Source organism: Mus pahari, chromosome 6, assembly GCF_900095145.1.
Source record: "Mus pahari chromosome 6, PAHARI_EIJ_v1.1, whole genome shotgun sequence".
In the NCBI taxonomy this organism is placed as follows: Eukaryota; Metazoa; Chordata; class Mammalia; order Rodentia; family Muridae; genus Mus; species Mus pahari.
This window is the reverse complement of record NC_034595.1, coordinates 35,576,280-35,587,168: the sequence shown is the minus strand read 5'-3', so window position 1 is coordinate 35,587,168 and position 10,889 is coordinate 35,576,280. Positions and strand designations below refer to the sequence as shown.

Here is a 10,889-nt window from a genome sequence, read left to right as displayed (position 1 = left end):
GAGGGAGGGAGGGAGGAAGGGAGGGAGGGAGGAAGGGAGGGAGGGAGGGAAGGAGGGAAACCAGGGGTAGTTTGATGTAAAATCCATCTCAATGAATATTACATGGAGAAACACTCACTATGTAAGTATTTTACCTGTAGAGTTTTTTGTAGCCGGGTTTTTTCCTGCATAAGTGACTCGTATTCTCGATTGCAATTTTGAATTATATTGTCTCGTTCCTCCAAATCATGTTCAAATCTCCTGCATTCTTCTCTCCATTTCTCTTGGGAAGTCTGAAATGTTTTCTCAATCTCATTTGCCTTTCCTTGAAGTTCTGAATTCTGAGCTATTAAAAATACAATAGAATAATTAACATGTTTATGACCATAAATTAATTCATTAAGACTCTAAGATCCAAACCAATGGGGCTGACTATTTACAAACTGATCTTTAGGACAAAATATTGAATGTTCTCCCTTGGTGACCTCTAAGAAAATTCACTGTGCCTGTACTACCTTACTGATTTTCATTCTTTCTTTCCTTAAGTGGGCGTGGTTTTGCTATGAGCCAATATGGCATACTCTTGAAGGCATGCCTATGTTTAGGTCCACCTCTGCCACTAGCTGCACCTCATGCTAACTCTTTCCTCTGTCCAAGAAAACAAATCTGGACCAGTGCAGTGTGGTGGCACATACCTTTAATTCCAGCACTCTGGAGGCAGATGAAAACAGATCACAGAGTTAAAGGCCAGCATGGCTTACAGGGGAGTTCTAGGACAAACCCTGTCTCCAAAACAAAAAGCAAAAAAACAAAAACAAAAACAAAACATATATACATACATAAGTAAATAAATCCTTGCCTACAAATAGCTAGCTCAGTGGGTCCAATCACTAGCCTCAGAAGCCTGATAACCTGAGTTTTATTTATTTCCAGATTCCACAATGGGAGAAAAGAACTAACTTTTAAAAGGTTATTTTCTGGCCTCCCCCATGCAGCCCATCACACAGACACAGACAGACAGACAGACAGACACACACACACAGAGAGAGAGAGAGAGAGCGTGAGCCACTTCTTTACAATAATAGTTTTATAAGAAAACAAACTAAGGGGCTGGAGAGATGGCTTAGTGATTAAGAGCACTGACTGTTCTTCCAGAGGTCCTGAGTTCAATTCCCAGCAACCACATGGTGGCTCACAGCCATCTGTAATGGGATCAATGCCCTCTTCTGGTGTGTCTGAAGACAGCTACAATGTACTACATAAAATAAATAAATCTTTTTTTTTAAATAAGAAGGAAAGAAGGAAGGAAGGAAGGAAGGAAGGAAGGAAGGAAGGAAGGAAGGAAGGAAGGAAGGAAGGAAGGGAGGGATGGGGAGGGCGAGAGAGAGAGAAATTTTTTTAGATTTATATATTTGATTTATGTATATTGAATACATTATAGCAGTCTGCAGACACACCAGAAGAGGGCATCAGATCCCACTATTACAGATGGTTGTGAGCCACCATGTGGTTGCTGGGAACTGAACTCAGGACCTCTGGAAGAGCAGTCAGTATTCTTAATCACTAAGCCATCTCTCCAGCCCCACTGGGGGATAATCTCTACTGTGTCATTTCCTGAGAAACCCACGCCATCAGTATCACTAGATTTTTTTTCTTCACTCACAGAAAAGCCCTCCAAACCCTGCATGCGGTGTAGGGACGGGGTAGTAGCCACTGGAAAGACAGCAGGAAGGAGACCTGGAGGAGACGGCCCTACACACTTAGTGTTAGACGTGTGACCTCCCGGCTCGCCAGGCCCTCTATTTGACCGTGTGCAGAGCTTAAGCACTTCATCGTCTGCTCAGAAATGGGAGCAATTCTAAAGCAATATGCTCTTTGAAAAAAAGATAAGAATCAGGCACCAGCTTCAGGCCACAAGCAAGCACACACATATGTGGTACACTGCTACATGCACTCCAGTAGTGACAAGCTCAACAGGCCCCAAAAACCTGGGCGCTGTCTCGAGGCGAAAAGTTCACAGAAACTTAGTCTCCTGTAATCGTGGCATCCTGTATAGCGAATGCTCCAATGTCCTTGCTTTAGTTGGTAAACGGAAATGTGTGCTTTCCCTTAATATTGCTTTATTACAAGTGCTCCTAAAGATTGATTTTTTTTGACATATAGCTAAGTTAGATTCTAGGCAGTCCTTGATCCGACCCTGGGCATGGATAGCTAAGTCACTGCCCTACACAGGAATTTACCATTCTCTAGGAAGAAGGAAGGTTGTGATCTGAGGAGGAATCAGAGTAGATACTTAGAACTACAGAGAGCTGAGTTACACCCATACACAAGTATTTACGACGGCCTAGGGGGAAGGTGGACTATACTATAGACTAGAATAGGAACTATGGCAAGGACATGAAGCCCTTGCCCCTAGCTTCTAAGTTTAAACTGACTTTAGGTGGGGCTGTTTTTGATCCCAGTTGTTAACATTGAATTCTATCCCAGTTGGTTCCTGCCAGTCCTTCCGTGTTTGCATTCCTCTGTTTTGTGTAGCTTTCCTATTTTCTTCTGTATAAAAAGTCTGATGCTATGCTCGATTTGACATTACATTCAGATACCACACTCCCTTGTGTCCATATTTGTCACCCCACTTTCGCCAACTCCTTGCCCACCTGTAACTGAGTTTTGCCCATGGATTGGGGACCCAAGTGAGGTCCATCTGCAGCAGTACACAGACATGCTTGTAGGGGAAACACAGATGCATAGAAAATGTTTAAAATCCTCCAGTCTGCCCTAGGCAATTGTTACATTTTTGCTACATTTGCTTTATCAGACGTTCATCCATATATGTACACACCCATCCATTTATACCCAGCATTCCACCATACTGTGTATGCATTTCTAACCACAAAGAGAGTGAGGGACAGCTCACTCCTGTAATTCATCATATACATCAATAGAAAACTACTAATGTGATTGCTAACTGCATATGATATGGTCTTACTATTTTAAGTAAAATTTACGTACACTGAGATGAACAAATCTCTACCATTTAGGATCCTACAAATATAAGATTTTTAGGTCACACTTCACTTAGCTTACCTAAATGTCATACCCCCATGGAATCCAGGCCACTATCAAAACATTAAAAAAAAAAAAAAAACATTCTTTAACCCAAAACTCCCTCACATTTCTTTAATTTCTATTTTTGTTTTATGTACATAGGTATTTTGCTTACGTGCATATACGCCCACCGCTTGCATGACTGGCACCTGCAGCAGTCGGAAGAGGGCGTTGGGTCCCTGGGGGTTGGCTGAGTTAACAAACGGTTTTGAGTCGTTCTGTGGGTGCTGGGAACGGAACCCAGGTCCTCTTGAAGGATAGTCAGTGTTCTTAACCGCTGAGGCATTTCCCAGCCCCAGGCTCCCTCATATTTTTGTCTATTGCCTACTCACTTCAGGGGAAACCACTATTCAGATTTTATTCACTAACAATTAGCTTTTCCTATTATAGAACATTAAGTACAAAAAAATCACGAGATGTCCTCATATATAAAAAATTTCTTTCACTCAACTTATTTCTAAGATTCATTAACTTTACATATTAGTATTGGTCCCTTTTTAGGTAATCTATGTGAATTTGTATGTATTCATTTATACTTTAAATAATAGTTTATTTATTTATAACTAAATCCTACATAACAGGATTTTGAGGGTTAAATTTAGTGTCCTTTTCTTTTCAAGGCATACAGTCTAATGCAGTGACACAGAAACCTACAGAATCAACAAAACCACTTCCAGTGTTTATTGAACATGCAGACTGGCTAGAAATTTTGACTCAAATTATATTGTTATAAAGGGGCCTAGAATGTATATAGGACACACACACATACACACACACCTGCTTTGTGATTTTTCATATTGCTTAAAGAACTAGAATCCTAAATTCTGTATTCTTTTCCTATACATGTAACAGTATAAAATATTAACTAGGCTGAAGGTATAGTTTGGCTGGTAGAATACTAGATTAGTGATTCACAAAGCACTGTGCTCAGTCAACCCTGATACTACATAAATCAGGAGCATTGGAAAGCATTTTAGATGCTGAACACAAGAAAGAGCACAAGTTCAAGGTCATCTTCAGCTACACAGACTTATGAGCCATCCTGAGATATATCAGACCCTTACACACACACAAACAATGTCTCAAAATAAATTAATGTAGGACTGAAAACCCAAATCAGTGACAGTGCTTGCCTGCGATGCAGGAATCCCTGGGTTAAATCCCCAATGTGGAAACAGAAGAATTTAAAGCTCTTATAAACACACATCTAGTCCCATGGGTGAAAAACCCCACGAGATCCAGTATGGATGTGCAACAGCAAGCAAGAACGCGTGCAGAACAAAGCTTTGCCCTGAACTGGGAGAGGAGAAGCTGCCTTACCGCAGAGCTTCTCCTGAATCCGCTGCGCCTCGGCCAGTCTCTCCTCGGCCGCCCGTCTTCCTAGACCAGCCTCCTTCCTAGCGACAGCCAGATCGTACTCCAGACGCTGTCGCAGCGCTTCTCCTTTTTCCACCTCAGCCCGCAGCCTGGCAATCTGGCTCTCATAGCTTGACAGCTAAAAACAGATTCCTGAGCTCATGAACTAGCAATAAAGCATGTCTATAAGTTGATGAGAGTGCATAACACAGGCATTTACATTTCTTAGCGAAACCTCGCTCTGTGTTTACCAGAATTCATATTCTGACATTTTCTGGAACATTAGGAAAGAAACACTGCTTCACCAGGTGACAATCATAAGCGCGTTATAGACAAAGACTAGAGGAAAAGCCTTTTAAACAAACAAAGGAAAAATTGTGCATGTGAATCACAAAATCATGCCTAGCAAACAAAAAGGCATGCCACATAATAAACACTTAAAACTTCATGTAGTCCTCTCCTTTTTTCTCCTACATGTACTCAAGGAGCAATCAGGGCTGAGGAGGGTGTGCCTCAGTGTACGGTGCTGGCTGCCCTTCCAGCGACCCCAGCGACCCCAGCGACCCCAGTGACCCCAGCTCAGTTCCAAGCACCATGAGGGGCAGGTCACAACCACTTAGACTCCAGTCCCAGGACATCCAACACTCTCTCCTGGTTTCTGAAGGGACCCTCCACACACTGGACATATATGAACACACACATAAAAATTTTTAAAAATATTTAAAAGAAGCAAATGGCAACAAAGTACAATTTAGTGAATAATGTGTTATTTTTCTTGGTTAAAATATCAATGACAGCATAGACTAATAAGAGAGACTATTACAGGGATTTTAGCAAAGGGCCACCTAATCGTGACATTCCATTCACTACAATGACACAGATGGCTCAAAAACTAGAATGTGAGGACCTGTAATGATCTTACTCTAAAATCATATAGTCAATGACTAGATAGTTTATCTTTTATAAATAATTTATATACTAAATACTTAATACTTGTGATGTACTATAAGTAAACTAAGTGGTGAGTAAAATAAGAAAAAATAAATGTTATAGAGCTCTTGGGTCAAAGACCTATATGTTAGAGAAAAGTATATGAACCAAATTTTGTAAAAGAAATAAGAATAATATTTTATGATAGTTTGAAGTAAAAATACTACGTGATTGGTTTTGTTTTTAAAGAGATTTAAAAAGAGCAGAGTTGGGTGGGAAGGGAGGTGAGGGAGAAGTTGGGGGACAGAAAAGGTGATCAAAATATACTGCATAACATTTTTCTCAATTAAAAAAATAAAATGCTAAATATTTAAACCAAAAGAACCTTATGCTTTAAAAAAATTAAAAGAAGACCTGAGAATGTCGCTCGCTAGCATATAAACACAAAAGGATATTAAGATTTAAATATGGAAATGAAGAATAAGCCTACAAAAGAGAAAGGCACTCACATATAATTTATGACTTCACTTAAAAGGGAAAGAAACCTACTGTAAATGAAATATACATATGTATAAATATGTATATTCACACTAATACGTTATAATAAAACAAAAACAAAGATAACTTCTGAGCTACACTAATTAAAATTTTATATACAAGTGTACTTAAGAAAAAGACTGCTCCACAACTCACATCCTAAGGGAATCTACATTGTAATTTCAAAAACTGTGCCTAGTTAAGCCATGTACAACAATAACACATAAGGTCACGGCACCTGGGAAGCTGAGGCAGGACCGAGTGTGAGGAAGGTCTGGGTTACATAACAAGAGCTCTCTCAAAGTAGCAGTTTCTAATTTATAAATTCTTCAGCCATCGAACACATCCATCAAATAAGGTGTTTGGTCATGTCAAGCTTGTTAATTAAAATACACCGAGCTGTCGGGATGGTTCAACTGGTAAAAATGCCTACTGCTATACCTGACAATCTCAGTTTCAGTCCCCGGTACCACAAGTGTCTTAACTAGGGTTTCTACTGCTGCAATGAAACACCATAAGCAAAAAGCAAGTCGGGAAGGAAGGGTTCACTCGGCTTACACTTCCACATCACTGTTCATCATCAAAGGAAGCCAGGACAGGGCAGGAACCTAGAAGCAGGAGCTGATGCAGAGGCCATGGAGGGACGCTGCTTACTGGTTTGTTCCCCATGACCTGCTCAGCCTTCTTTCTTACAGCGCCCAAGACCACTAGCACAGGGATGGTACCACCCACAATGGGCTGAGCCTTCCTCCATCAATCACTAATCAAGAAAATGTTCTGCAGCCATCTTATGGAGGTGTTTTCTAACTTTTGAATAACTCTAGCTTGTATCAAGTTCACATAATCTATTCAGCAAAACAAGGTACCACACGTCATCCTCTACCCTCAACATGAGTGCTATGACACCTGTGCTCCCACACACAAAAGAATAAAATGTTTTGGGCTGGAGAGATGGTTCAGCAGTTAAGAGCAGTGACTGCTCTTCTGGAGGTCCTGAGTTCAAATCCCAGCAACCACATGGTGGCTCACAACCATCAGTAATGGGATCCAATGCCCTCTTCTGGTGTGTCTGAAGACAGTTATAGTGTACTTCCATATAGTAAATTAATAAATCTTTGAAAAAGAATAAAATGTTTTAACTAATTAATATATTAAGACAGCATACAAATAAATATAATTGGCTAAAGTTCAACTTTAATATCCCTATACAATTCTGCTGTATAAAAATGTTTTCTTAATTGCAACTTCCTTTGAAGCACAAGAATGACATAGTGACCAAGGTTAAATGTTGTTTCTAATATGAAATAAAGCCAAAAACTCAAATTTAATTTTTTCGGAAGGGTAGAGTTCAAGACACGGTTTCTCTGTGTAGCCTTGGCTGTCCTGGAACTCGCTCTGTAGACCAGGCTGGCCTCTAACTCAGAAATTCACCTGCCTCTGCCTCCCAAGAGCTGGGACTAAGTCTGCGCCACCACACACCGCTGAAACTCAACTTTTTATATTACAGGGAAGGAAAATAATTTCTACCTCTGCATTGTGCTTAGTTGTCATTTCTAATTTCTCCTTCTTAGCCCGATGGAGCTTCCTTCTGAGATCAGCGGTGATATCCGACTCTGCTTCATTTTTAAGCATTTGTTTTACATCCAATGAGGCATTTTTCAACCTACAAAATAAAGTCATAATAAAATATAACACTCATGCAATAAAAAATTCTAACAACATTTCTTATAGCTTATCGTAAAAACAGAATATGATAAGATGCTAGGATAGATAACAAATTCACAATCTAGAGACACATGTCCACTGCAAAATGTGGGGGAAATGCCGCCATATTTTACTAGTAACAAAATACTGTCCACTGAAAATATACTACACTGCTCAAGATTTGTATTTAAACCAGTCAATCATATCAATGACTGGAAACTGAATTACGATTATCTGTGGTGGGAAGTCAATAGACAAAGATTAAAACTGAAAAACCAAACAATAACATTTTTAAAATGTCAAATCATTCCAACAAAAAAGAAAACTATCTCCAAGAGCTAAATATGATGGTTTCCAGGAATTAAGAGAGAGAGAGCGGTCTCAAAGAAATTAGCAGTGTTTCTCCAACAGCAGTAAGACCTGGAGGGAAAAAATGTGGATTCAATAACATGTATATACAATTTTAATTTCTTTCAATATCACTAAAATAGAATAGATAAAAACCAGTGAAACCAAAATTTAGTTCTTTGAAAAGATGAATTTGATTAACCTTTCCTAGATGAACTCACGACAGAAAGGAGCTCAGCAGTATTAGGGACTGATCTTAGTGCCTCACACAGGTAGGCTGACATCCCACCACTAAGCTCCTATAACTTTCTGAGACCAACCTCACCAAGCTGCCCAGGCTAGTCTTAAACTCACTCTGTAGACCAGGAAAGCCTTGCTCGTCCTGCCCCAGCCTCCATCCGCATCAGCTTACAGTCCTGTACTGCTAGACCAAGCAAAATGCCCAACTTCACAAAGAACATCTACAAACAGCCCATGTTCCTAGCATACATAATAGTTAATGACTAAAAAGGTCCTCTAGCAAGGAGAACGGAGCAAAGATGACTGCTAGTAACACTGTGTTATTCAAGATTGTTTTTGTGGGGGTGGGTTCAAGTCAGGGTTTCTCTGTGTAGCCCTGGCTGTCCTGGAACTCACTCTGTAGACTAGGCTGGCCTCAAACTCCCGTAGATCCATCTGCACCCCTCCCCCAAGCGCCGCCCTGCCGAGAGACAAATAAGTACCACTGTACCACCGCAGCCTGTCTCTATTAAAACTTTCATGTGGAAGTCTTTTTAAAACAAAATATTTTATTTACTTAATGTATGTGAGTACAATGTTGCTGTCTTCAGACACACCAGAAGAGGGCATCAGATCCCATTACAGATGGTTGTGAGCCACCGTGTGGTTACTGGGAATTGAACTCAGGACCTCTGGAAGAGCAGTCTTAACCACTGAGCCATCTCTCCAGCCCTTATTTGGAAGTCTTAAATGGTAAAAGGAGGAAGAGAGGAAGAGAGATGAAAAGAAAGGCACATTGGGCTGGAAACCTGGTGGGAGGGGGTTATTATTCACTTTACATCCCCATTACAACCCTCCTCTCTTCCAAGTCCCACACTTACAAACCCCTCCAACCACTGATCCCTCCCCTTCTCCTAAGAGAAGAGAAGGGGAGCTCCACTTGGGTAGCACCCCACCCTGAGGCATCTAGTCCCAGCAGGTCTAGGCATAGCATCTCACACTGAGGCCCAACCAGGAAGTCCAGGTAGGGGAAGGGGATCCAATGGCAGGGAACAGAGACAGAGACAGCCTCTGCTCCACTTGTTAGGGCACCCACAAAAAAGTCTAAGCTGTACATTTGCTACAAATGGGGGGGGTCTAGGTCTAGCTCCTGAATGCTCCCTGGTTGATGGCACAGGCTTTGGGAGCCCCCCCATGGTCCCAGGTTACTTGACTCTGTGGGTCTTCTTGTGGTGTCCTTGACCACTGGAAATCTGTTTTTAACTATGAAGGAAATGATTTTATAAGAAAATTCTTTTTAAAAATCCAATAAGAAGAAAAAAGAACAAAAATAAATCATTTTAGGTTAGGTTATAAAAATACAAGATCAATGAGAAAAATTAATTATATTTCTATATACTAGTAAAAATAACTCCATTGTAATAGCATGAAAAAGAGAAGGGTTTAACAATAAATTTAGGCTGGGGAGATGGCTCAGCGGTTAAGAGCACTGACTACTCTTCCAAAAGTCCTGAGTTCAAATCCCAGCAACCACATGGTGGCTCACAAGCACCTGTAATGAGATCAGATGCCCTCTTCTGGTGTGTCTGAAGACAGCTACAGTGTCCTTACATATAATAAATAAACAATAAATGTAACAGAAGTACAACACCTTTACCATAAAAAATATAAAAAGTTACTGAAGTTAAAACATAAATAATTGGACTGGAGAGATGGCTCAGCGGTTAAGTCCTGAGTTCTAATCCCAGCAACCACATGGTGGCTCACAACCATCTGTAATGAGATCTGATGCCCTCTTCTGGGGTATCTATAGACAGCTACAGTGTACTTACATATAATAATAAATAAATAAACCCTCTAAAAAAAAACCATAAATAATTGAGGTGGTGATTCATGCCTTTAATCCCAGCACTTAGAATGCAGAGGAGAAAAGATATCTGTGAATTCAAGATCAGCCTGGTCTATTGAGTGAGTTCCAGGACAGCCAAGCCTACAACAGTGAAAGCCTATCTCAAAGAATAAATAAATACATAAATAAATAAAGGAAAAGATATCCCACAATCATATTTATAGTTTAAAAACTTAGTATTATTAAAATGACAATTCTATCCACAGACTCAATACAATCTTTTATCAAATCCCCAGGGTACTCTTTTACAAAACGTGACAAGCTGATCGTAAAGTGTCTATGGAAAGACAAAGGACTCAACAACAGTGCTGAGACAGTTCAATGAGGAAGGACAGTAGTACCAACAAAAGTTCTGAAACAACTGGCTATCCATGTGCAAAACAACTGATTTAGACCCTAACCTTACAGTACACAAAAAGTAGCAAAGTGGAACAAACAAAAAGTAAAAGTATAAAACTTACTGAAAGTAAAGTAAGAAAAAAAGTATTCATGACCTTAAGTTAATTGGAGATGTTTTTATAAAAAATTAAAAGCATAATTCACACAGAAAAAGAATTGATAAATAGAACTTAGAAGTTAAGAGCATTTGCACTTCACAGCATACTTGAGGAGAATGAGGGAGGGCACACACCTCAGGAGCAGTGCTCCTCCTCACATAGGCAAAGCTCTGGATTCCATCCCCAGCATCCCCCAGCATCCCCCCCCCCCGGCATCCCCCACATCCCCTGCATGCCCCACATCCCCAGAATCCCCCAGCATCCCCTGCATTCCCCCCCCCCCCCCCCGGCATCCCTTGGTGAAG

General features: G+C 40.5%; 1 protein-coding gene across 3 annotated transcripts in view; it reads right to left on the bottom strand.

Annotated features, from left to right (window-relative positions):
- The window catches only part of Ccdc171 (coiled-coil domain containing 171), a 317,157-nt gene that overhangs the window by 294,743 nt on the left and 11,525 nt on the right, over positions 1 to 10,889 (bottom strand). For all 3 annotated transcript variants that reach the window (XM_029540270.1, XM_029540269.1, XM_029540271.1), the window contains exons 3-5: positions 7,435 to 7,570; positions 4,405 to 4,579; positions 135 to 325 (exon numbers count right to left, since the gene is read on the bottom strand). In XM_029540270.1, the coding sequence (XP_029396130.1) occupies positions 135 to 325; positions 4,405 to 4,579; positions 7,435 to 7,570 (502 nt within the window). The remainder of the gene's footprint in view (positions 1 to 134; positions 326 to 4,404; positions 4,580 to 7,434; positions 7,571 to 10,889) is intronic.